Genomic DNA, 27,969 nt, shown 5'->3' with positions numbered 1-27,969 from the left:
GTATTTTCTTTATAAAGAGCTCGCTTTATGTTATGTATATGGTATTTTGATAAAAAAAAATAATAAGTAAAAAAAGTTACCGCAACTTTTTGCATCGTGCGCCTGACGTCATGCGCGCTCATGACGCAGAGCTCCTGCTCGTGCTGCCTAGAAACGAGCGACTCATTTATCTGAATACGAGCCGCCACGAGACGCATCCCGCTCCTGAAATTTCACTCGTTCTCTTTAATTTTTCACATTTTATGAGGTTAAACTACACTTCGACGAATCTCCTGCTCTGAGAGTAAGTATTTGAATCGCTTTAACTATATTTTCGCATCGCGTTTTGGCGTTTTAATGTTCCTGTCAGTGAGGCGTTAGCGATTCACTTCTGCATCAGTCAGCAACCTCACCGGCACTGACGAGAAAACTCTTTAATGAGACACATTTATCGGTGTATTTATTGTTAGAGCTGTATACCGTGCTAATTTATTCTCTTCCACTAATACATGGGCAGTTTAAACGGACGTTTGAAGGTTTTATGGAGAGTTTTGTTTTTAGCTCGAGTTAGCTGAAGCTAGCCGGTGTGCTCCGTTACTCTGAGACATTCTCTGCTGCCAAGAGATTAAACTCTTATTTTATAACGTAATAGTGCCTCTTTTGCTCTGTGTATCTTAATTTCATGCCCTGTTTATCTTAATTTCGTGCCCTGTTTGTTCATCTTATAGGGTAAGAAGAGCCCTTACCTATGCCACAGTCATCAAAAGTTAACATCAGCAATTAACTTAATTATTATAAGAAACATAATTATTTCTTCTCAAGCTAGTTTCCCGACGCCTAGGGAACGTTTTGGTACCTTAAACTTAAAGCGGTATTTACTTCTTAGTAAATTACCGTTTCTATTTCCATTAAGGTGATATTTATGTGATTTACTGCACACTTCTACAGCCTCCCTAATGCAACTTTAGTTCAAGGGTCCTGTTTATGCAGGGTTTGAACTTCCTTATTGCAGAAATGCCAACTGTTTTTAGATGTGGATGTCATTTAGAGTGTTTCAGGGTTTTAAAATGCTTTTCTGCATGCATATAAGTCTTTTCATAAATTAAAAGACAACTCACGTATGTAAGAGTCTCATGCTTGGGAATATTCCTTTGCATGACTACTGAGCAAAAGGTCACAAAGTTAATTTCTTAACATTTACTGTTGTCAAAAGTTCATTTTATTTATTGACATGCTTCATGTGGTGTTTTCTTCTGCTTCCTTGGATGGGCAGGATTTTGAACAAACCTTGTGTGGTCAAGTAGGAGGACAAGCACCTTTATTAAAGGATCACATCCAGGATCTGTTGGATTCAGTGTTACGGGAGGTTGGTTTGGAGAGGCGGTGGAGCTGTTTTATAGACTGCGATGCATCGCTTAAGGACTTGCGCTGCACGGCTCCGGCCGCTCACAGCCTCACAAAGTGCTCAAAGTTTCTCACAGCAGAGGACAGCAGTGGCACCGGGGGCCCTAAGGACGTTTCAGCCCTTTAGGTGCTACACGGCCCCTGTTGCCGCTGAGCCTTTTCTTAATGGGACAAGCTCCAACTATGTGGAGGAGATGTACTACGCATGGCTGGAGAACCCCAAGAGCGTGCACAAGGTAAGACGATGGCTTTCAGTGTAGAGGATTTTTGTTACGAAATCCTGGCTGCTTTGGTCCAGTCATTTGTAGATGGATCAAAGCACAATAGCTACTGGATCGTTGTCGTTTCCTATTGGTCGATCTCATGTAAGTGACAGGTTGTCCCGCCCTTGCACCAGTAAACAGAGTAGTTATTCTGATAAAAGTGAAATAGGTAGTTGTTTCAGTGTATGAGCAGTTCTCTTGTTATTGTAATATAAACTCATATTTCTTTCTTGGTGTACAAAAATTGAGGACTGCATGCAATTTTCTGAAAACCTTGACATCTGGCCTAATTCTCATTGATAGGTTCATGAGAGTTCATGTTACAATGTTTTAATTTGTGAAAGAAACGTTAAAATTTCACGTTAAATCTTTAGTCAATTCAGACAGAATTTATTCATTTATGAATTGGACTGATTTATTTCTCTAGTTTGAAGGTAAACTGAAGAACTTCTTTGATCTTCAAGGTTATGCTTGAGGACGTCCTCGTTTCATAATGTGACTTTGGTTCCCCACTCAGACAGTAAGCTTAGCTTGGCAGGGATATAATGTAAGACTTTTCTTCTCCATGTCACGTGCCGTTGTGTGGTTTCCCGGATGTATTGAAAGTGGAACTAAATGTTATGAATGTGATGAATTTATCAGTAGTCAGACCTGCTGCATTACCCTTTCATTTAGTTTCATTTAGTATCTTTATCAGTCTTTGAACGACACACTTCAGCATACCTTTAGATGCATAGACAGACAGTAATGGGTGTTTATGACATTTATATAAATTAGCTTGTTTTGACCTTTTTTGAGTACTGAGTGACAGTAAAAGTAACTCACACAAGTGATTCTTCAAAAAGGCTGGCAGTGATGAAGAAAGCAAAAGAACATAAACTCTGATTAAATTAAAATTATGAACACTGTAAACCCAAATAAGTTGGCAAAACTCAAAAAATTTGAGTCAATTTAAGTTAAGTTATTCAAAGTTTAAGAAAGCAGAACTCACATTTTAATTGTAATTAACTTGAAATGTTTGAGTACGTTAATTCATACATTTAACTTAAAATTATCATGTAACCTTATTAGTGTAAACGTAGCTAGCTATAACAAGCTAATTCAGAAAATGCTAATTTGCTAATAGCATGGTATAGCACTTGCTCAAAGAGTACAGCTCTATAAAGCATTTAACATACTTTCTCTCAAACCAAGCCGCATGTACCACTTGTTACCATGATGGTAACTCTCCAGAAACCATGTTAACAGAAACTCTTCTAAATTAGCATAAAAAACATTAATATTGCACAAAAAACATTATATAGCACAGCACTTAATTTTAGTATTTACTTGCCCTTTTGAGTGCCATAGGCAAAGCATGCTGGGAAATAGAAATCCCAGCTCAGATTCAGTTAAACTTAAGTTCCTCTAAACTAAAAGGAATACCTTCACAGAACTCAAAACAATGAAACAGTTCAGTTTACTTATAATATATCAGTTCTTTGAACTTGAAAGAAAAAGAAAGTGCTAAATACTCATAAAAGTTAATTTGACTGAACTAATTTGTTTAATTTAAGTTTGTCCTACTCAAACCAATTAATTATTTTGAGCGCTAGGGTTTACATTGAAGGAAATGCATAGTAGAGTTACACTACAATGCATACTTCCCTCATGTTCCCTGCTGCGAGATGATACACCACCGGCTCTCTCAATTTAACACACTGAGCTCTTTAGCTCCTCAAAGCAGGAAAGCCTATTAGACATTTATCAGGTCAGTATGAGGTCCTTTGTAATGTCATTGAATCACAATGACCTGATGTGTAGGTAAGTAAGCCCTCATGTGCAGAACCAGGTCGGACTGGGTCTAGGGTATCAAACTGCTCTTCTTTTCTGTCCCTACATGAACCTAAAGCTTTTCAGATGATTGCATCTAAAGTCGGTTCTTCGGTTATGCAATTAAACATCCAGCTTATCCAGTGACGTTTTGCTGCTTGGAAAAGCAGTTTACTGAAATTTGACCCCTTCCCACAGTTTACTCAGATGTGACTGCAGTTCCCGACCGTCTGTATTGGAGACTTTGGAGGAACCAGATTGATGATTCAGATTAAGTTTCCTGTGTGATGATGCAAGACACCAATACTGCTAGTCAGCAGCTTTTACTTGTTTAACATTTTATTTTACAAACCAGAATTACTGATGTGCATCAGTGGATGTAGAGTAGTGGCAAAAAGTGATGTCCTGACGGGATATTTATCTTAAATGCCTAACCCTAGAAGTTCGATTAAACCATCAAACTATGAGGAAAATATTTAAATATGTGGGAAGAATGAACACTAAACTTGGTTAAGGTGTTGTTCTGACAAAATTATTTGGCAAGTAAAGTTAAAGGTTTTTATTGTACTACACAAAAAAATGCATAGAAAAACAAAAACTCTCAGAAAAAAGCATACATTGGCTACAACATAATCATTAACATAGTTATTAATATTTTGTTGCTTCGCTCTTGGTTTTGCATGTTTTTGCATTTCTTTGTATGACAGCCTGGCTAAAAATGACGTTGACACACTTGGCACAATTTGGCATGTTTCGTTGTGTTATCATGTATGCTTACAAAATCTTTAAAAAATGTGTAATAAAATTTGAATAAAGGGAGAAGATGTAAATTTTCCTAAGGTGGACATCGCTGTATTTTGGGATTAGGTTTAGGTAAAACAAATACTTATTTTGTGCGCAACACTTGAAATATTGTTATTGTTTCTTACTTTATGTCTTACTGTGTACACTGTGCTCCTTTCTCAACAGTCATGGGACATCTTCTTCCGTAACGCCAATGCAGGTGCTCCCCCTGGCGCTGCCTACCAAAGCCCACCTCCAGTGGGTGTGAGTCTCTCAGGACTGTCTCAGGCCCAGGCGCTGGTTGGAGCTCAGCCCAATGTGGAAAAACTGGTGGAAGACCACCTTGCCGTGCAGTCCCTAATCCGTGCCTACCAGGTATGAGGTTTGGAGGAAAGGACTATTTAACTGCTACATGTTTCCCCTCAACATAGTGTTATATTTATAATTTCTGTATTTACACTACTGTTCAAAGGTTTGGGTTCAGTACGATTTCTTTTTTTTTTTTTTTTCTCTCTCTTAAAGAAACAAAAAACTTTAGGCAAAGACACATTCAGTTGATCAAAAGTGACATTAAAGACATTTTATAAAACAAAATAATTCTATTTCATATTAAAGGAAAATAAGTTCTTTTAAATGTTCTATTCATCACAGTTTCCGTAAAAATATTAACCAGCACAATTGTTTTCAACATTGATAATAATGATGATAATCCTAATAATATTAGGATGATATATGAAGGATCATGTGACACCGAAGTCTTTGCCATCGCAGGAATAAATTATATTTTAAAATGTATTAAAATAGAAAAAAAAAATTATTGTAATATTTCACAATATTACAGTTTTTACTGTATTTGTGAATAAATGCAGGCTTGGTGAGCATAAAAAGCTTCTTTCAAAAGTATAAAATAAATCTTACCAAGCCCAAACTCTTGAACGATAGTCTATATTTGTGTTATTTCATTGTTTTGATGACTTGAAGGTTAAAGAACAATTCAGTGTTTCCATTTGGCTGGTAGTGTATGTCAACACTAGGGATGTGCACAATGACTAATTTCTTAACCGTTTAAATGGAAATTTTGCAACCGACTTGTCTAACCCCACCCCCCGAAGGCAGTCTGTATATGCGATCAATTTTCAAGAACACAATCTATGAACAGTCAAATCCCATACAGAATGCCTTGCCTTACATTACGATCATATATTAAACTTTAGCATTCACTTAAACAACATTAGCCAACATTAGTCAATAAGAAGCGCAGGACCAATAAGTTTAAATCTAATAGCTTATTATAAACAGATTTTCCTCAAATAAAAGTTAGCCCGTTAAGGTATTGTTGTTCTTTACCACGGCAACTGTCCGAGTTTGAACGTGCTTCTCGTGTCTGAAAATGATCTGTACACATGACGGGCGGCAAAAATCGCAATAAAAACTCGGCCTACTGACAACTTCATTATTTAACTGTATTTACTTTGTTAGGATGTTGATATAGCAGCTGCTAAAATGTCAAGTAAGTTTCATTCATAATGTTTCTCCTTTTAATAAGAGTGATATGGTGGATTTCCGCGGGAAATTCAAGCATGCAGCAGTTTGTCTGTACGTCATTAAGTCATGTCCTTAAACAGAAAGGAAGGAGTCCCGTCCAGGCCAGTTGGTTATATAATGTGAGGATGCTGCTGGTAGCGGCACATTTATAGCCTGTTCTCACAGCAGCTGAAATAATTAAACTTATCATTTTGATGGTTGATTGTAATCCAGAAAGATCCAAATGACAATCATCAGTGATAACTGGAGATTCACTCATAGTCAAAAAGCAAAAGACTTTGGACTGTGGAGTGGCTACAGAAATTGAAATCTACAGGTAACGCTAATATACACAGTCATAGCAATGCTGATGTTGTTAACATTAACAATTTGAGAACAATATAACAGTAATAATAATTTGCACGGTTTGGCATGATCCGAGCTAAGCGATCGTTAGATTTAATCATCATTGGCAGCGCTATTTATTGTAGGCCTAATGCTTTTTTCCTCAGTTGGTCAGAACAAAAGTGGCAGAAATGTTATTTACTTGTTCAGCCGATATTTTCCATTGAAAATTCTTATATTGGTCATACTTTCAAGACGTAGAATCTGTGATTCTGAAGAACAGTTTCCACACCGGTGCGGTGACTGACAGCAAACATTAGATTCATCCGCGCTGACGAGCTGTGCCGAGGCACAACACACGTACAGATAACTGTTCCGCATATGACTGCAATTGCAGGTTTCAAACAGAGATGGCGACAAAGAGGAAAATTGCGGACTGCAGCTTTAAACATAGCCTTAAGCAAAACAAATTTGCAAAAAAAAAAAAATGTGTAAACGACTGGTGTTTTCCAAGTCGACTAGCAGCAGCAGTATCGTTTAATGGACTAGTCGGCTAGTCTTGCACATCCCTAGTCAATGCAGCCTAAATATAATGCCCTTCCTTCCAAACTTTCCATGTTTCAATCATATATTTCTGGTCTAAAACTTTGAAATATTAACCAGCACAATTGTTTTCAACATTGATAATAATGATGATAATACTAATAATATTAGGATGATATATGAAGGATCATGTGACACTGAAGTCTTTGCCATCGCAGGAATAAATTATATTTTAAAATGTATTAAAATAGAAAAAAAAATTAATTGCAATAATATTTCACAATATTACAGTTTTTACTGTATTTGCGAATAAATGCAGTCTTGGTGAGCATAAAAGGCTTCTTTCAAAAGTATAAAATAAATCTTACCAAGCCCAAACTCTTGAACGATAGTCTATATTTGTGTTATTTCATTGTTTTGATGACTTGAAGGTTAAAGAACAATTCAGTGTTTCCATTTGGCTGGTAGTGTATGTCAACACTAGGGATGTGAGCAATGACTTATTTCATAACCGTTTAAATGGAAATTTTGCAACCGAGTTGTCTCTCAAAAATCGCCATAAAAACTCAGTCTACTGACAAATACATTATTTAACCATATTTACTTTGTTAGGATGTTGATATAGCAACTGCTCAAATGTCAAGTAAGTTTCATTCATAATGTTTCTCCTTTAATCCAATAAAAGTTGTCATGCTTTATTGCCCCTTATAACAGTTAGTATTAACATAACAAGCCTAAGCAAGCTTACTTGTCATACTAGTTTGATATAACATTGAAGAAAACATAAAAAAGTTGCTCATGAAACATGACTGTAATTTAAACATAGCCTTAAGCAAAACAAATGTGCAAAAAAAAAAAAAGTGTAAACGACTGATGTTTTCCAAGTCGACTAGCAGCAGTATCGTTTAATCGACTAGTTCGGCTAGTCTTGCACATCCGTAGTCAACACTGCCTAAATATAATGCCCTTCCTTCCAATCTTTCCATGTTTCAGTCATATATTTCTGGTCTAAAACTTTGGATAAAGTAGATGAGGCCCTCATATGATCCTCATACACAGTCTTTATCTGCAAAGCTCCACAGAATTGAACTGAACATATTCCCGCCCCTCACATATTTTTTTTAATTAAATATCTTTGCTAAGCTGGGTCCCTTTTTAATATAAATATATAAGTGCTGTGCCTTTTAATAAGGAAAATTAATCTGTGATTTCACTCTTCTGTTAGCTTGTAAGTGCTGTTGCCTTGTTCACAGGTCAGAGGCCATCAAATAGCCAAACTTGACCCTTTGGGCATCAGTTGTGTAAATTTTGACAATGCCCCAGTATCTATCGGGTTCCATCAACCTGGTGAGAACTGCTTGTGGTGTTCAGTGTGATTGCAAGCGTACTCATTCAGTGTGCTGTTAACATTGCTCTGTGTCCTTCTGTCCCTGTTCTTCTGTCTCTGGTGGTTTTCACACTCACTCTGTCCTAATCTCACCTCCTCAACTGTCCATACTGTTCTTTGGGCTACTGTCCTTCTTTCTCGCCTTTTTCTTCTTCTATCTGTACGTCTTTTTCTTGGAAATCCCTGCAGATTCGGGGGCACCACGTTGCACAGCTGGATCCTCTCGGAATTATGGATGCAGATCTCGATTCATGTGTCCCTGCAGATATAATAACATCCTCTGATAAACTTGGTGAGGTTTTGATTGGGCATTGGAGAGTGATTGAGTCTTTTTATGTGGCATGGCTTGTTTTTGTGCTGTTCAACACTCTGTGTATATCCTCCCCTTCTGTGAAGCATGCATGTGGTCCAGACCTGTTTGAATGTTTGCAATGGGTAGAATTTAAACACTCAGCGGTGAGTGATGTTTGTGTGCAGGTTCAACATAATATAAACATTACCTGGGAAATGTGTGATATTGGACACGATGGCCTTGTTCCGAAACCTAGCTGCTAATGCTCAGTTGATTGCAATAGAGCAATACTCTAAGTCCAAATATGCATATTGCACACACATATATTAGGTGAAATTATGCATTAATTGGACCTTATATATACACTACTGTTCTAAAGTTTTGTGTTGGTAAGATTTTTAACAGGAAAAAAATTTAATTGTACTGCTTAATAAAGGGCTCTATGATTTCCACAATGCAAAAAACACGAACGGAATCACGGAATACAAAAACGTTTTTTACCTTATATAACGTGGAATGTCATGGAATTTATCAAATTTTTGATTAATAAATAAAAAGTAGGTCCGTACACCTAAATCAAATTGCGATATAGACTAGTTTCTGTGAATATTAAACTGCAAAAAGACTATTTAAATATAAATACTGTTCTGTGTGAATGAATGGCGCAGATGCGTGGTTTCATTTACCACACAGACACTGGAGCATGTGTGACGCTGTTTTTCCGGCCTTTGCCGTCTCACTATATGAGGACATGAATGCATGATCTTCATCTACAGAGCCGCTTTGAGAGTCACTTTATGAGCATTTTACAGTTTCATTTGAGGAAAAACTATCATCATACCATAAACCCACAAATTCGAAGGTCTTCAGGCAACCCGTCAAAATAAAAGTTTGGTTTAACTTAAATAAATCATGACAAATATATTACTATTGTACAGTAGAATTTAGCTATATCTCAATTTAATGATAATACAAATAGTAATAATAATACATTATTATTAACTTTTTTAAGGAATAATCACATTTTTTATTCCATGTTTTAATTTTAACTGTAAAGCTCTGTAGTGCAGCACTTTGTTTGACAAAAAAGTATGTTTAATGTCATATAATTAAAAGATAAATTGTTTTATGCCTTCACTTGATTGCCAGAAAAAAAAAAAAAACGCAACACAGAATCTCTGGGGGGGGGGAACGCAATCCAAAAAAATTAAAATAGAAAAAATGGAATTTGAAAAAAGTAAAATAAAACAGAATTTGAGAAAAATAAAATGGATTATTTGTGATATTTTTTTTTTTAGGTATTCTTTGATAAATAGAAAATTTTAAAGCACAGATTCTATTTGAAATAGAATCTTTTGCAACATTAAGTCTTTACTTAATGCATCCTTGCTGAATATAAATATATAAAAATCTTACTTACCTAAAACTTGTGAATCGTAGTGTGTATATGTGATGAGAGATGGAATTTGACTAGACTTTTGTGCCTCTTACTAAAAATGCTGCCAAATTAAGTTTCGGATCAGAGCCTATCGGTTTGTACCTTATCACTGCATGTCCAGGCCTCTGGCATTGCCCATTGTAAATGCTGTTTGCACATGTCTCACTCTTGACCTCAGAATTGTATGTTTGTCAGTGTGACACTTGTCTCATGTAGTGTCATGTTGTAGTTCCTCTTTCTTTCTCTGCAGATTGTCTTTTTCATATCCCCTCACAGTGTCTCTTTTATTGCACTGGTAATGTCTAGGCTGTTGATTGCTTCTCTGGATGCTGTGAATAGCAGTTGCTTTATTTCGCATTGTATTGTACACATTCTTTTCATAGAGGTTTATTTGCCCGCACGCATTCAACAGGGATGATTGGAAACTTTTAGCAAGAGATAAGCCACACGCACACAGTTAGCATGCTAAGCAAGACTCACAACAATTTGAGAAATGTTGAAAAACTTGAAAAACTTTAGCCTCAGTTAATTGCATTTTATGCTTACACGAAAAATCACTCTGCCAGTGAGGTGAGAAAAATCAACTTGGTTCTTCAAAACAACGACAAAAACACTGATGTTTAATGAAAATGTGTTTTGGCAGTGCAGTATTTTGCTTCAGCAAACTTTGAATAAGAATCAGTCAGAGAATCATTCAGATTCCAATTTTCACCATCCCAAACAGCTTTGCCGTGTCCAATCTGTATCTTAGAATGGTAGTCACACCGCAGGAAAATGTTATTAACCACCCAGCCAAAATTGAATGATTAAAAAAAATCGCCAAGTAAATGAAATAAGTTATCAAAATCTCAAAAAAATGAGCAGTATTCTCTGCTCTCAAACGCTAGGGGCGTGTCCGCTGTTGGCGCTGAAACCACACCAACTCGCGAGAGCTACCGTCTCAACTGACTTGTTTAATGAGTCAAACATACTGATGCATATAAACAAAAGAATCACATTAGAGGGTTGCAAATTTTAGTAGAGTTACTGTGGACTACCTATAACATAAGCACACATGGCAACTTACACTCATTGTTGGGCATGTACTGCCAACTGTTGTCGAGTAGACAGACAGGAAGATGAAGGCCGGGATGGGAGAGACTCTGTCCGGCCCCAAATCATCAGTTGTTGGTGGGACGGGAGGATGAAGGCCGAGGCGAGAGATAGTCTGTTCAGCCCCATTCACCAAAAACAGCGGATTATCAGTGAATTCCAGCTGTCTGATGAAAGTTTGTAAAACTATCCGGTGTAGAACGATCACTTCTTCATATCATCGTTTTAGGAAATTTAAATAAGGAGACCGAGCTGTATTGTATATTGTAACAACCATGTAATATGCATTTGTGACGAAGGCATTACTGGCTAAATGTGCGAAGGGCTGTATAACTGTTATGACACTCGAGATTGAGCGAGTGAACCGCTGTAGCGTTAGGGGCGGTGCTATGCTCGGTGCGTCATCGACAGTTATATAGTGTTAGGGGCGGAGCCATGCTCGGGGGCTCTAGTGTGTCATTGGACCTCCGCTTTAGCTCTGCCCAAAAAATCCTGAACAGAGAATTGGTGAAAAACTTTAACGCTCTAACTTCACAATTCAGCACTACATAATTCAGTCTTTGTAATGTGTTTCAGCAATACGTTTGTAACATTTATAACGTGTTTAGAAACAATTCTCAGAATTGACTTTACAGGGACTTTAATACTAGTGAGCCGTCCGTCTGTACTTTATTGACGGTAGTAGGGATGCAATGATATTAACATTTTGGCCAATACAATAACCGATAATTTGATTTAGGCTTTCAAATATAACGAATTTTTTGAGAGTCTGATTACGAAAACAAAAGTCTCACCATTATTATAATTTTATGTAGCCGATCAGTCCCTCCAGAAGAACGAATTTTTTTGTGATTGTTGCAGGCTAAAATGCTTGATTTTGCGGCACGTTTTCTTAAAAAATGCGATGGAATATGCGGGATATTTTTGCAATTTTATGCGATGAAATTGCGGGAACTTGCAAAAACTGCGGTTTGATGAAAAACAGAAAAAAATAAAAGGTGATTCCCCCAACACCCTGTTCGAACTAGGCTATTACTTTAATGTAAAGAGTAATTTCCTATTACTTATGATAAGCAAGCATACTAAATCATAGAATATTTAAGTTCTCATTCTGTTTTATTTTAGACCTTTATTAACACATGGAATATGAGTTTGTAGAAAGGCGCTATATAAAAGAAACATATTATTATTAATATCCAACAACTTCTATAAAAATGAATAAATAAAATATTGTGTGCTTCTTCCTGCCTGCTTCTGCTGCTGCTTTAACCATCTTTGGCAGTGGCAAAGTGAAAGTGGTTTTCCAGCTTCAACACGCAGTTGCACGGAGTGCAAAATATTTTGCCCCCACTGTCATGTAACACACCGGGAAACTGCTTTGCGCGGTCTTTTGCGCCTATTTTTATTGGCAAATGAGAATGATTTGTGTGCTTCATCATGGTTTCATGGTTTGCAGATGATGTTCACGTCGCGTAATTACGTCACTTCACAAGGTTCCCATGGCAATAGGGGGAAAATAATGGCGCTTTATTAGTGTGAAGTAAACGCAACATTTTTCAACTTTCTGCTAAGATGTATGTGACTTTTTTGCAACAAAAATGCATGGATTATGAAATCATGCTAGCCCTGCATATATTTTGCTTGCTGAAATCGACAATTTATGCGGCGAAAGTGCGGCGTATTTGAAAAAATGCGACTCCCTGCATAAATATGCGGACTTTGGCTGATTATGCATGAAATCTGGTGATCGCATAATCTCATTTTTCTGGAGGGACTGGCCTATATGACAGATTTGCGCTGCACATGTTGCACTTAACTGTGTTTCCTTCTTGAAGTGACTCCAATTATATTTCAAGCAATTTAAAACCGCTATAGCGAACAGTGCGCATCTGAAGTGTCTCAGCTGAAGTAAATAATCCATTATTTATCGGCTTTAATATATCGGCCAAATGTTCATATATTGGGCCGATAATGCTAACATAAAAAATTAACATATATCGGCCGATACCAATATGGTGGCCAATATGTTGTGCATCCCTAGACGGTAGGGTTGCACTATGTGGGGTGAATGAGTTTTCTCTCTCTGACAATGTCATGGCCCTTAGTTTTCCAGCGCTGCACTGTTCTGCATTTCATTCAAAGGAAATGCTGTGCTAAGTGCTTTTCCTTAGAACACCTCACAGATTCAGTTCATTTCAGGTCATTGCATGGTACAACAGTAAAAAAAATTCACTTTGTAACACTGGTCATGTCCACACTGGGGGCATTAATTTTTTTTCTCTTTTTTTTTGATGTAATGCTTTTTGACTCCTCAGATGCAGCTGTTTTTAAAGCCCGTCTGTCTCACCTTACAGCTGGAGGTATGAGGACTAGCTAGTTCACTTGAGTTAATAGCATTTTTAGAAGCTCCCTCCAGTTCCCTGATAAAAAAAAAACAGTGATTAAATACTTTTAGAGTTGCATAGCCTTGCTTTCTTTTTTAGCATTTAATGTAACCCATGCCCTTGATTTTGCATATCTGAACATTGTCCTTAGGCCTAGTCAAATAAAGCTATCTGAACACTTGAGCATACTTTTTTGGTTTCCATGGACAGCTTTCCCTTTTTTTTTTTTTTTTTTTTAAACCTTTATTCGTATGCAGCTTTAAACTGTCATCAACTCTTATCAGAAATACATTTATGTAATTTCACGTGGCACTGCACCGTTCTAGTCCTCGCAAGAGCCCCAGCTGACATATGTGGCGATTTCCCTCATTAACCTTGCCTAAGGTCTGTTTCTTACATAATATCCTCATCCTCATGGAATGTCACTTTTAGCCTCAGTGCTCGAGTTTGAGGCTGTGGCATGCTTTTAGACTCTCCCAAAGTCATCTTTGGTTGATTCCAGTTGGTAATGGTAATTCATGGTGCCCTTGTTAATATAAACATCACTATTACAAGGCAAATAGTTCTACATAGTTTGTTCTACAGAAATTAACAATGTTCGAATATGATCTGACTTCTAGATTTTCCTGTCAGAAAGCCATATTTAGTCACTTTTGACTTGACAAACCATTTTTAAATACATTCTTGACTAATTCTCTGTTCGTTAGGTAAAACAAGTAATCTTGTTTTACTGGTGCTGCAAGAACATGCTATCATGTTTACATGCCTGCAGCATCAAGGTACATGTCATTATGTATTTTGTGTGGATAAACAGGAACAGCTCATGGTGCACATTGTGAATGAACAGTGCTTTGGCACACCTTGAGATCAAAGGTCAGAGCAATCTGCTATGCGAGACTCAGTGTAATGACTCTAGGTTACTTTTCAGCTCATGGTTTGCAGATAAAAACACGTTCACATCGCTTATTAATCAATGAGAAAAGAAGTAAAACTACAATGAAACGCATTTCTATGTAGGTCAAAATGCACGTTTTGACCAACATGTTGCTATCTGTAGCATCTCATGCATGCATTACCCCTGGCACTAGTGGACTGGGCTTGAATAGATCTGTTTTTCACCATCTTTCCTTTTCCCTCTTCTAACACTGTTGGCTTAGCCTTTGTTCTGTGTCCTATGTGCATGAATGTGCTGTTATTTACTGTTTTTAATAGAACTTTTAAATCATAAACATTGTTCCACATCCATGCTTTCTCTAACGCAGTTCCATTTGTCTTCTGTGTTTACATGTGTCGGTCGGATCCGCTGTGGTGTTTTGTTTCGCTTGCCCTTCCTCCCCCTTCCCCATCCATGTGTTTGCATGTCTACTATCAGGCTTCTACGGACTGGAAGAAGCAGATCTGGATAAAGTTTTCCGGCTTCCCACCACTACCTTTATTGGGGGCAGTGAAAGTGCCCTTCCACTCAGGGAAATCATCCGGCGTTTAGAGGTGCTTGCCCAAGTATTTTCCCATTTGAGACACATATAATGCAATGATATGTGAATATGAATGATATATTAGTATCATTGCAGTACATAAAGTTATTTCAATGTTATATATAAAAACAAAAACATGACTTCTCGCTGCACTGCGCAGATGGCCTACTGTCAACACATCGGGGTGGAGTTCATGTTCATCAATGACCTGGAGCAATGCCAGTGGATCAGAGAGAAATTTGAGAAGCCGGGTGTGTTGCAGTTTACTCTGGAAGAGAAGAGGACTCTACTGGCCCGTATGGTCCGCTCAACCAGGTCAGCCCCATGCAATAGCTTTCTGGAAACCTGAATGGTTTGCCATTTAAATAATTTACTTTAACCCTCATATGTTGTTAATTTCCAGTTTACACTTGGGGTGTTTGGGGTCAATATGACTATCTCATGACATTTTTGTGAAAAAAAACAAAAACACTTTAATCATGATCAAAATTAAATATGAGTTGTTTCTGTATATTGATCTAGGTGTTAGAGGCAGAATTCTGCCATCTTAGCTTTTGTGAAGTGTGTGTATATATATATATAATATATAAACACATTGCAAGCTGCATTTTGCAAAGTCCCATGGCGGCGCTGTTGCGCGTTCTACAGGCTCGCGCAACAGCGCTTCAGACTGCTTCAAAGTGATTCTCAATCAACGAAAAGCGTGGATTTATGCCAAGCGATTGCTAATGAACTCAAGTTGATGAATTATGACAATATCTACTTTATGGCCTTTATATACTGTGTTTTAGATGATTGTAAGAATCTGAAAGATCAGCCTGCAATTGTGTAGACATTTCAAAATAAGAGTCCCAGTGAATTTTGGGCTTGTTTATAATTAAAAGTAACATGCTAAGTTTTTTTTTTTTTCTTCTGGGCATTATTTGTATTTTGGTTACACAATAAATTGTATTTGATTTAATTTTAATTTAATTCATAGTAAATTATTGTAGTCTCGCCCACAGGAAGAAAAGACTAAGAACATTATTTGACAGTTATATTATTCATTATTTAAATTTTACTAGTAAAATCTGTGTCTAGTAAATTCACTGAGAGAGACACTATATGACAGCAAGGAGAACATAGGAAAAGGAGAACAATTTAAATGCTGTAATTATGCATAATTTACAATACATAATAATACATAATATTAGTATGTAATTAAATGTAATAGTATGCTATGTAATTGAAATTAATTTCAATAAATAAAAATACTGTTAAAAATCACATTATTTGTTTGTCACATGTAGTAAACCATTTTTGTGCCGTGGGTAATAGGAGGATTTTTCACCCGGCTACCACCGCAAGTATATTTCAAACCTGTGGGAAGCACTGATATATAATATATATATATATATATATATATATGTATATGTGTGTGTGTGTGTATGTGGATATGTGTGTGTATGTAAACATTATAAAATACATTAAATCAGTATTTTTGTCAAAATTTAATTTTTTTTGTTGTTGTTTGAAGTCTTTTGAAGCATCTTGTTTTTGTAATAATGCCACATAAATTTGCAATAATGCCACATGAGTTGGTGTGTGTGTGAAAATAGTTGAAAAGGGGTCATATTGACCCAAACACCCAATTAGGATTAAGCAAAGCCTTTCACAAAAGGGCAACTGACTTCAGACATACACTAAAATTGATACCAGTTGGTTAAAGGTCATTTAAAAAAAAAAAAAGAAAAGGGAAGTTCGTTCTGAGAAAACTCTTGCATCATTTGTTTGCAGATGATACTTGCTTTGATACTGTGTTATCTAATGCAACAATATAATTTTTAGTATGTCAAAGGATGTTTGTGAATGTTTTGTAATGCTTTTATCAGATTTGAGGAGTTCCTGCAGAGGAAGTGGTCGTCAGAGAAACGCTTTGGCCTGGAGGGATGCGAGTCTCTCATTCCTGCACTCAAAACTATCATTGACAGATCCAGTGAGAATGGAGTGGAGAATGTTATTATGGGCATGCCGCACAGGTAGAGGAACAAAATACTGAATGATATATTTTAATTAGGGAAGTACATCAGGCTACAAATGTAGGGCCATTGAAACATGTCTGAATTGTCTGCTCTCCATCAGAGGTCGTCTGAATGTGCTTGCTAATGTGATCCGTAAGGAGCTGGAGCAGATCTTCTGCCAGTTTGATTCAAAGCTGGAAGCTGCGGATGAGGTGGGCAACTCATCATTTCCTTCAGCAGAAGTTCCACTTTCACAGTTCAACTGTTCCTAAATAGATTACAGAACAAATATTTCATAGTTTGCACACAATTAAAAAGACTGATTTACTTTTTTTCTAAGGCCCCATCTCAGCAATTTTACCTCAAAAATGACAGTTATCTACCTTGGTTTTGAAGTCATGGTGCAAAATACTGGCATGACTTTCCAACATTTGCAGATAAGGTTATAACCATAAGATGCAAGTTATGAGCTAATAGGTTTCAAATGTATTGAACTGCACACACATCTGACACATCTGCCTTAATCTGTATGCTTGTAGTTAATTTTAAGAGGTCAATATCAAGCATGTCTCATGTTTTGGACAACTTGATTGTGTATTTTTCCCATAGCAGCTTACTTTGTGTCCTACATTATTTTTCAGATACATTTGCAAAATCAAAGTATATTGACATCAGCAACAGAAGTTTCACATGTGCAGTGGTTAAAAACCATCACATGTGTACCAAATTGAAAGACCCCAAACCGAATATATTTGGTATGAATACGTGTACTGTTACACTCCTACTTTTTACCATGTCTAGTCCAGTTGAGCTGAATCGATGTTTTTCTATTTATTATTGAGCTATGAAACATTATACCTAAATGTTTCACTTCTGTTTTATCACGCCTTTGAAAAAGAAGTAGCGACAGATTTTTTTTTTTTTCTTTCTTATTGTGACGTGCGTCTAAGTGAAACAGATTATCAAAAAGATTCCCCGTAGGGGAATCATCAGTTGTTAATGGAGGCATATCAGCAAAATGTGAGCTTGCAGTGAATTTTAAGAAAGGAGTGGGTTTGGGCAGATTAAACGGTTGAAGAACTTAAAGGATTAAAGGATTAGTTCACTTCAGAATTAAAATTTCCTGATAATTTACTCACCCCCATGTCATCCAAGATGTTTATGTCTTTCTTTCTTCAGTCGAAAAGAAATTAAGGTTTTTGTGGAAAATCTTCCAGGATTTTCTCCATATTGTGGAATTCAACAGTTACCAATGGATTGAAGGTCCAAATTGCAGTTTCAATGCAGCTTCAAAGGGCTCTACATGATTCCATCTGAGGAAAAAGGGTCTGTCATTTTCTTAGAAAATAATAATAATTAAAAAAACACAAATGCTCATGTAGTACTAGCTCTGTGGTGCTCCACGCATTATTTAATCACTTTGGAAAAGTTAAGCGTGATGTAGTCAAAAGTACCGATCCAGTGTCTACAAAGTGAACGTGCAAAGACTAAGTCAAATGCTCTTTACAAAAAAAGGTAAAACAATGTTGTTGGATGATTTTAAGTTGGAGAAAATAAGGAGTTTTTCACCCTACCCTACCCTGCTGCTGGGTCGGTACTTCCACCTACGTCACGTGTGACCTTTCCAACTTGATTACATAATGCACATCGCAGAGCTAGTGCAAGATGAGCATTTGTAGTTACTTTTGTAGTTACTAGTACTTTAAATTTTTTTGTTGTTGTTGTTGTTGGACCGGTCATCCTTTGAAGCTGAGGTGAAACAGCAATTTGGACCTTCAACCCATTGGTAACTGTTGAAGTTCACTATATGAAGAAAAATCCTGGAATGTATTCCTCAAAAAACTTGATTTCTTTTTGACTGGAGAAAGATAGACATAAACATCTTGGATTATATGGGGGAGAGTAAATTATCAGAAAATTTTAATTCTGAAGTGAAGTAAACCTTTAAGAATTATGAGGTGGGGGTTAAAAAAAAACAATTAACATGCACAAATGAATTGTTCGCAATAACATGCATTTAGAAAATAGAGTGAATTTGACTTTAAAGTGGTAATGTTTGACAAATGATTAAAATCTGGAACAACCAGAGCTGTAATATATTAAACATTCATTACCGTAATAGTGGTTTACATAATTAGCTCTGCACACAATCTTTCTATGAAAACATCCTCTCTCATATTTCTGAGAAAATGAAAGAATAATAACTCTTAAACTCTAATATATGTAATTTTCCTCTCAAACAAAGAGTCTGGGTGTTGACATTCCAGTCCTGTTCATGTTTCTGTCTGTGACTTTCCTCCAGGGCTCAGGTGATGTGAAGTATCATTTGGGTATGTACCACAGACGGATCAACCGGGTCACTGAACGCCACATCACACTGTCCCTGATGGCCAACCCTTCACACTTGGAGGCAGTGGACCCTGTAGTGCAGGGCAAGACCAAGGCAGAGCAGTTCTACTGCGGTGACTCTGACGGCAATAGGGTGTGTGAACTTACCGTGTGGTTCAAGTGTGAAAACATTAAGAAAATGTCAAATGCTATGCTTGTATATAGATGATTTCAGAGTTACAGATACACGTGGACTGACAGATGAAGAGGCCTGTATGCAAAGATCAAACAGTTCCCTCAAAACAAACACATTGCGGGTTGATTATGTCAGCAGTCTTAAATCGCTTTTTGTGATTAGATAATACATGATTGACATGGTGTCATTAAGAATACTGTGTCCTTGTCTTTGAAGGTGATGTCCATCTTGTTGCATGGAGACGCAGCCTTTGCAGGTCAGGGCATTGTCTATGAGACATTTCACCTGAGTGACCTGCCGTCCTACACCACCCACGGCACTATTCATGTGGTCGTAAACAATCAGGTCTGTTTCTCACACACTCTCACCAGCAGAGAATTATCTTTTCAAGTAGAAATTAGTTCTATACTACCATTTAAAGTTGAGGGGCGGTAAGATTTTTTTGTGTTTTTGAAAGAAGTCTTTTATACTCAAGACTTTATTTGATTAAAATACATTAAAATTACAATATTGTAATACAATTTAATATCAATTGAAAAAATTGAAAAGTTTTCTATTGTAATATATTTTTAATTGTAATTTATTCCTATGATCAAAGCTGAGTTTTCAGCATTTCTTATTATTATCAATGTTGATGTTGTCAAAAGAACAGCATTTATTTGAAATAGTCTTTTGTGACATTATACATGTCTTTACTGTCACTGTTGATCAATTTCACATGTCCTTGTTTAATAAAAGTATTAATTGCTTTTAAAAAGTAAATATTACTGGCCTGAAACTTTTGAATGAAACATGAACAAATTATGGATTTATAGGCGCTACAAGTGAGATACAGGGTTCCCACGGGTCATGGAATTTCTGGAATATCATGGAATTCTAAAAGGTCTATTCCAGACATTGAAAGTCAGGGAATTCTTTTTTTTTTTTTTTTCATGGAATATCAGGAATTTTTGTTTGTCGCTTTAAATTTTAGTTTCCATTTATCCAAATATAATTTTTTTTTTTTTTTTTTTTATTGAGTTGTTTCACGTGTTTTGCGTATTGTTATGATTAGGCTATTTTTCAGCGGCATTTTATTCCCTTCCCTCTAGTCAACTTAAGTCAAATGCAGTCACCTGTACATGTTAACTAATGTAAATTTCAAGAGCTTTGGCTACAAAATGACCACTTCAAAGACTGTCCTAACCAGCCACAGCACGACAAAGGATTCTATTTTTGAAATGGTTTCTATATTTCTGGGATTTTGCAGCTAATAGTTCAGGACATAGAGAGGGAACAAGGACACAAATGTACAAAGAAAAGTATTTATTACACATGCTGTTATAATTGGCTGTGATTTATGATTGTTTTAGTCGTCTTGTAGCTTTAAGTCTGTTTCGGACCATAGACTGTAAACAAATAAGGACACAGTAAGCCGCCTTTTCACTGCACGATTGTCGCATTTCGCCCCCTGGTGGCAGTCGCACAGAATTTTCAAATTGGTCGTGTGTAGCCATTACCTTCGTTTATTCACCATGGTAGAATGAATAAATATGAATAAATTAATAAATACACATTGGATAAACTACCAGCATTACTTCTGAAGGAAAAATATTATGGAACTATTTATTTCAGTCTTAAAGTACATATGAAATCAAAATTGACCTTATTTATTTTGTTAGCTCAAATTGCTAGTTTTGTGGTGAACAATTCATCCGTGCAAGTCAATCCACGCACAAAAAAAGTTTGACTTTGTAATATTTAACCAAAATCTGAAAATGCTCCTCCCCTCTGCAACGGTGCCCCTTCTCTAATGACATCAGTTTGATGGCTTGGGTTGAAATCACTTAATCCACTCCCCTCCAACGGTTAGTCTGCTATGAGCGGGAGATGGAAAGGAGGAGCGCTAAAGTAAAACTCTGCCCTCTATTCAATATTCCATTTCACTTGGAAACAGCACTGGAGAAAAGTCGTTTGCAACTTCCGGTTCACGCAGACTTTAAATAATCATGACAACCATTTACAGAAATAGCCTAGTGTCAAACAGTCTAAGACGGCCTGCAAAAACTAAATGTGAAGAAATCAAGAGATTGAATGATGAACTTGATGAGAAACAGAAAAAACTCTAAAGCATTTAACACCTGAAAGCATTAAAAAACCATAAATTAATTTCTCTAGAAACAGTACTGAAAAATATCAAAGTGCATTTAACGGGTAAAAGCACAAAAAAAAGTGTGTTTAGCTTAGTTTTGTACTAAAAACGTCTGTGAACAAGAAAATAAAGCTTGCACATGGATGGAATCAAAATACTGTCTGGCTGATTTTTGTCTGCTCAGTACTCATCACAACAGTTTTCCGTTCATTATAGGTCATGGAAATTCAGCTTTTTAGTCAGTGAAAGTCAGGTAAAAGTCAGGGAATTTGACATTTGGCTTTGAGTGGGAACCTGGAGATAGGAATAACATGCATATATTTTCCCATGTCCTTATAGGTTGCATATTCAGGATGATGGACATGTCTTGGGTTTTTTTAGAGAAGAAGTGTGGTTAAAGTTTGAAAAATGGCGTAATTTTTAAAAATGTTTGCATTTATTTAAATATCTTTTGTTCCCCTCTCTTTAGATTGGCTTCACCACTGACCCTCGGATGGCGCGCTCCTCGCCATACCCCACCGACGTGGCCAGAGTGGTCAACGCTCCCATCTTCCATGTGAACGCAGATGACCCTGAGGCTGTGATGTACGTGTGTAACGTGGCTGCAGAATGGAGAGCCACCTTTCATAAAGATGTGGTTGTTGATCTGGTAGGGAAGCGCTCTCTTTATCTTTTTTTTTCCAACTGGGAATATTGCCAACTGTGTCAAATGTGCTTTAGATGTTGATACTGTCATTCACCTTTGCTCTATAGGTGGGTTACAGGCGAAACGGCCACAACGAGATGGACGAGCCGATGTTTACTCAACCACTGATGTACAAACAGATAAAGAAACAGAAACCTGTTCTGCAAAAATATGCTGAAAAGCTCATTGCAGAAGGAGCTGTGAGCAGACAGGAATATGAGGTCATATTAACCATATATTACTGCTAATATGAATAAATACACTACTATTCAAAAGAAATTAATACTTTTATTCAGCAAGGACACATTCAGATTATCAGAAGGATTCATAATGTTTCAAAAGATTTCTATTTCAAATCATTTTGAACTTTATTAAAGAATCCTCAAACAAAATGTATCAAGCAGCACAACAGTTTTCATAATAATAATAAATGTTTCTTGAAAAGCACATCAGCATATTACAATGATTCCTGAAGGATCAAGTGACACTGAAGAATGAAAATTCATCTTTGAATCACAGGAATAAATTACATTTTAAAATATATTTATTTTAATATTTATTTAAATAAAGAACAGTTATTTTAATTTGTAATAATAATATTTCACAGTATTACTGTTTTACTCTACTTATTTTCATCAAATAAATGCAGGCTTTATAATAAGTAATTTAAAAAACAAAACAAAAAAACATTAAAAACCTACCCCAAACTTTTGACCAGTAGTGTACAGTTGCAATGACATTAATAGGAAATATTCACTATATTTGTCAGATGCTTACTTACTGAAATGACTTAAAGTGAATATTTACATTAATTTAATGTTGCCTTTCTGTCCTTGTAGGAGGAAATTGCCAAGTATGACAAAATCTGTGAAGAGGCATATAATCGCTCTAAAGATGAGAAGATCCTGCACATCAAGCACTGGCTTGACTCACCTTGGCCTGGTGTGTGTTTGTGTTTATGTACAATGTCCAGAGACACTTGAATATTTGTGTATACTTGTATTTGCTCTGAAATCTACTTGACATTTGTATTTAACAGGTTTCTTCACTCTGGACGGTCAACCTAAGAGCATGAGCTGTCCATCCACTGGTCTCAATGAAGAAATGCTCAGTCATGTCGGTCAGGTGGCTTCATCTGTGCCTGTGGATGATTTCACTATCCACGGAGGTACCTTTCCTTTCCTCTTTCTGCATACACATGCACAGTTACAAAAAGGCAGCTCATCTGTACCCAAAGTCCTTTTTTATAGCATGTTGGGAACTGGCTATTTCTGGTAATAAAACAACAGCTCCTATATACTTTAAAGGGGACCTATTATGCCCCTGGTGTTTAGTTAAAAAAAACACGCATATCATTTATTAAAGCATGTTAAAATTGAAACTTTTTTGGTGTGAGCAAAAACACACGCGTGTCCCGCTGTTGCTCCCAGCCCCCTTTACAGAAGAGGGCGGAGTTTCAAGAACTCATGCTCCGGCATACCAGGAACAACAAAACAGAGCAATCTCACGCACCAAAAATGTCAGTAAGGGCTGTCATGTGCAGTTTTCAACTAGGAATTTTTAACAAATTTTGAACTTGTTAACGATAATTCCGATGGTACATGAGGGCAGCATCAGTTCTGTATATGAAGTCTGAGCACGAAGTGTTGGTATTGACCCATCTTTTAGAATCAACCTTTGTGAAAATCCAGCATTGAACAGATCCTTACTTGTGACTTTTACATAATCTGTCCCCTTTAATGGGCAAACACTAAGGCCCCGTCCACACAGAGACGAGTTTAGCTGTGTACGCAAATAATTTGTATCATATAGGGGTTTCATCCAGATGGATCCGGCGTTTTCAGAAGGTGATTTTTTTTTTTTTTATTATTTTTTTTTTTACTAAATCTGAAAACGACGCCCCTTTGTGTTTTCGTGTGTACAGCCAATACGTATATTTTGTGAAACGACGATGTCCTTTGTTTTTAGTGTATTTGTGTTTTTCTCTATTGCAGAATTACAGCGCAACATACTGATCTGGCATGTATACTACATTGTTTTGAGTCATTTCAGTGGTTTTGTGTGAATGCAGATATTTCTTGAGGGGGGAAAAAAAGATTGGATAGGGAAAGCTCTGGCTTTGTGTGGATGTAGCCTTAAATCTTGAAACCACATGTAGGGCAAACATCGGTTGTTGATAGAGCAAGCTAAATGCAAGCTTGCATCAGTTGTATGAAAGGAGTGGCTTTGAGCGGATTAAATGATTGAAGAACTCCCAAAAATCACCAATAAAATCTGGCAAAAAATTGCACTATAATGTTTCTTCTTTAGCTCAAATTGAGTCAGCATCTGTACCTCAGCATCATTACCCTGAGCTCATTTTGTCTCTGTCTTCCTGTAAGGTCTCACCCGTATCCTGAAGGGCAGGGCTACGATGGTGAAGAACCGCTCAGTGGACTGGGCTCTGGGAGAATACATGGCCTTCGGCTCTCTGCTAAAGGAAGGCATTCATGTGCGTCTCAGTGGTCAGGATGTGGAGAGAGGGACATTCAGGTGAGAATAGCTGCATCTCCTGCTCCGGAATGAACTTGATTTGAAAGCAACTTCACAGTCTCCCTTTTTTTATCAACATACAGTCATCGGCATCATGTGCTACATGATCAGAACGTTGACAAACGGACCTGCATTCCCATGAACTACATTGACGCGAACCAGGCTCCTTATACCGTGTGCAACAGCTCCTTGTCAGAATACGGTGTTCTTGGTGGGTATAAACCAAGTGAACTAGTTTGGTTGCTGCCAGTCAAACAAACCCAGAATAAGCTGCAGAGTGTACCACATTTTATGCCCACTGAACAAGCATGTCTGTATCTCATTGTGTGCAGGCTTTGAGCTTGGGTTTGCCATGGCGAGCCCGAACGCTCTAGTGCTCTGGGAGGCTCAGTTTGGAGACTTTCATAACACCGCCCAGTGCATCATCGACCAGTTCATCTCCCCCGGCCAGGCCAAGTGGGTCAGACAGAATGGCATTGTGTTGCTGCTGCCTCACGGCATGGAGGGCATGGTAAGGTCTTTTCATCCTAAATCCATTATTTCATCTTTCCATCATTTCTCTTTTTTATTGCTTTCTTGCTGTTATTTCCAGGGACCAGAGCACTCCTCCGCCCGCCCAGAGAGATTCCTGCAGATGTGCAATGATGATCCTGATGTTTTCCCGGTAGAATACATGAAAATTTCAACCAAGTACTGTTGTTTTTTTTTATCATTCTAACCAAATGCTTAATACTTGTTTTTTTGCCACAGAAAATCACAGAGGACTTTGCTGTCCGGCAGCTTTATGACTGTAACTGGATTGTGGTGAACTGCTCTACTCCTGCAAACTACTTCCATGTTCTTCGGAGGCAGATCCTTCTACCCTTCAGAAAGCCTGTAAGAGACATTTCACTCCATTTATCATCTCTACAAGTTTCCCTCATAATGAAAAACCTGTAAATATCAGGGAATTTTTAAATTGCTTACCAGGTCTGGAAGTAATCATGGATTATTCATGGAAAATCATGTATTTGTTTAGAAATTTGAATATTTTTTATATAAAATATTTAATTGGATAGCTATTGTAAAACTTATACATTATGCACCTTTTCACAAGATGTAATATAAGTCTCTGGTGTCCCCAGAATGTGTCTGAAGTTTCAGCTCAAAATACCCCACAGATCATTTATTATAACTCAAATTTGCCCCTATTTGGGTGTGAACAAAAACACACCGTTTTTGTGTGTGTCCCTTTAAATGCAAATGAGCTGCTGCTCCCGCCCACTTCCAGAAGAGGGCAGAGCTTTAACAGCTTGCGCTTCGGTTGCTCAACAACAAAGCTGGAGTATCTCACACAGACAAAATGAGTATTGTCAGTAACGGTGTTCAACCTTGCATTGTTCAAACCAGAGTCGACACTGATGGAGAGTGTGTAAAATTACGTAAATGTTGAGGTTTGTGGTGTGGTGCTCATTGTAGTCCCTACCAGTCGTTTGTTGTAGTCCTTAAAAAAGAAAATATCTCCCTTTGCATTGAACTTTAAGCGTCGTAACTTTGCAGATGTTGTTTATGCTCAAACAGCAACATTACACACTAACTAAAGTTAAACCCCTTTAATTTTTGTTACTGTTTGCTCTAGCTCATTATCTTCACGCCTAAATCGCTGCTACGGCACCCAGAGGCCAAGTCAAGTTTTGACGACATGTTACCAGGTGTGTGATTTGAAATCTTGGAAATGTGTTGTCATAAAAATGCTCTAGTAGGATGTTGTAGTAATGGTCTGGTGTGTTTGGGTTTGATCAGGCACACACTTCAGACGTCTGATTCCAGAAGAGGGCAGTGCAGTGCAGAATTCAGCAGGAGTGAAGCATCTCATCTTCTGCACAGGGAAAGTTTATTATGACCTCACCAAAGAACGAAAGAGCAGAGGCCTGGAAGACTTAGTAGCCATCGGCCGCATTGAGCAGGTACCTGCACACACTTTCATTATCATGTTTATTAAATTCTGTATTTATTTCCCCATTATAAGTACACTATACTAGCCAGGCTATCTTTCCTGACCAATTTTACACCACATTATAATTTTCGCATAATGCCCTCTCCCTAAAGTATTTCAACTATTTGTTTTAATGTTTTATTGTCCAGCTCTCTCCGTTCCCATTTGACCTGGTGAAAGCAGAGGCAGAGAAGTATCCACAGGCTAAGCTGCTGTGGTGCCAGGAAGAGCATAAGAATCAAGGCTACTATGACTACGTCAAACCACGCATCAGCAGAACCTTCAACAACACCCGTCCCGTTTGGTAACTAGTGTTCACTTAAAGGGGCAAATCTCACAAAATCTCTCAAGAACCATATTTTATTAATTAGTCATTTTCATTTTTCTATTTTTTTCTTTTAGTTTGGGGTGACCTGAATAGGTTTTCATGCTGTCCACTCGTGTAACATTTATCTGTAGTTGTACCCACTCACTGTCTTCTCAGGTATGCCGGCCGAGAACCTGCAGCTGCCCCCGCCACAGGGAACAAGAAGGCACATCTTGTGGAGCTGGAGCGGTTCTTGGACACAGCCTTCAATCTGGATGCCTTCCAGGACCAGTCTTAACCACCTCACCCCATCCATTCACTTCATTTCCATCCCTCCGTCCCTTGTTCTTCAGGAAGCTCATATTCTGCTGATAGCGTTAAGAGAGGGCAAGCTGGCAGCTAGGTATCTCCTGACCAAAGCACAGGTTTGCTTTACACTTGTAGGTATGACAGGCCTATCTATGCAGATTTTCTTGGAAGGATGCAAGCTTTTAGGAACTACATGGTAACGAGATCAATTTGCATGCATGTATCTCTGAGGCATGTTGATGATGGTTTTAATAGAGCCTTAAAGTGACAGCTTTGACCGTTTGTTTCAGTAATAAATCATTTCTTTTTAATACGCACAAAAATTGGAGAGAAGTGCAAGAAATTCTTGCACTGAGTTGGCATGGATGTCTCTCAGAAATGGGACGTATTGAAAAGTCATGATAGCATGAGGACATTAAAGGACATGCATGGAACTCTATGCTTTTTTTTTTTTTTAAATATTGTGAAAGGAAATAGTTAGCTTGCCTGCATTTAGCAGTTTTATGTAAAGACAACATATCCTTCATCCTCTTCCTCATTTTATTCCCTCCCATTTCCCCTCTAAACACTCCGTGCCAAATTATCATGAACTTCAGTAGCTGACTGAAAGCTGAAACAATCATTTTGACAATGAGCTGAGATAATGCAGCAAGCAGAAAGACTCTCTACAGACATAAATTAAAGGATTTATTTATTTTCTTAGGTTTGTGTTTATTCCAGAATATTATTATAAGACTTCATTCAATAAAAGCATATCAGTTTCAATTTGTCTGCATGTTTGTACT

At 37.3% G+C, this 27,969-nt stretch overlaps 1 protein-coding gene across 3 annotated transcripts; it reads left to right on the top strand.

Moving 5' to 3' along the window:
• Window positions 1–146: 146 nt before the first annotated feature.
• On the top strand, window positions 147–27,192 carry ogdhb (oxoglutarate dehydrogenase b). Of its 3 annotated transcripts, none has more exons than XM_067397432.1 (23): window positions 147–283; window positions 1,253–1,619; window positions 4,428–4,616; window positions 8,230–8,332; window positions 14,619–14,734; window positions 14,882–15,036; window positions 16,593–16,739; window positions 16,843–16,933; window positions 19,024–19,203; window positions 19,462–19,590; window positions 21,846–22,025; window positions 22,130–22,282; window positions 22,901–23,003; window positions 23,101–23,229; window positions 24,443–24,593; window positions 24,677–24,804; window positions 24,926–25,104; window positions 25,186–25,257; window positions 25,344–25,469; window positions 26,212–26,284; window positions 26,376–26,539; window positions 26,718–26,872; window positions 27,053–27,192. In XM_067397432.1, exons 2-23 carry the CDS (start codon window positions 1,386–1,388, stop codon window positions 27,171–27,173), a joined length of 3,078 nt encoding a protein of 1,025 aa, XP_067253533.1. In that variant the 5' UTR covers window positions 147–283; window positions 1,253–1,385; the 3' UTR covers window positions 27,174–27,192. The 3 variants fall into 3 exon arrangements, with proteins under 3 accessions (XP_067253533.1, XP_067253534.1, XP_067253536.1); XM_067397433.1 differs by lacking the exon at window positions 8,230–8,332 and adding an exon at window positions 7,907–8,000; XM_067397435.1 differs by lacking the exons at window positions 147–283; window positions 1,253–1,619; window positions 8,230–8,332 and having other exon boundaries at window positions 4,462–4,616.
• The last annotated feature ends 777 nt before the right edge of the window (window positions 27,193–27,969 follow it).

This window comes from Chanodichthys erythropterus, chromosome 10 (assembly GCF_024489055.1).
Source record: "Chanodichthys erythropterus isolate Z2021 chromosome 10, ASM2448905v1, whole genome shotgun sequence".
NCBI lineage: Eukaryota > Metazoa > Chordata > Actinopteri > Cypriniformes > Xenocyprididae > Chanodichthys > Chanodichthys erythropterus.
The sequence above is the reverse complement of the archived record's forward strand: the minus strand, read 5'-3'. Positions and strand labels throughout refer to the sequence as shown.

Bases quoted from the DNA above. Each gene is read 5' to 3' on its own strand.
- ogdhb (XM_067397432.1), top strand. From the start codon at position 1,386: ATGCATCGCTTAAGGACTTGCGCTGCACGGCTCCGGCCGCTCACAGCC. The intron at 4,617-8,229 runs GTATGAGGTTTG...AAATCCCTGCAG, and splicing joins CCCTAATCCGTGCCTACCAG to ATTCGGGGGCACCACGTTGC. The intron at 24,594-24,676 runs GTGAGAATAGCT...ATCAACATACAG, and splicing joins GTGGAGAGAGGGACATTCAG to TCATCGGCATCATGTGCTAC.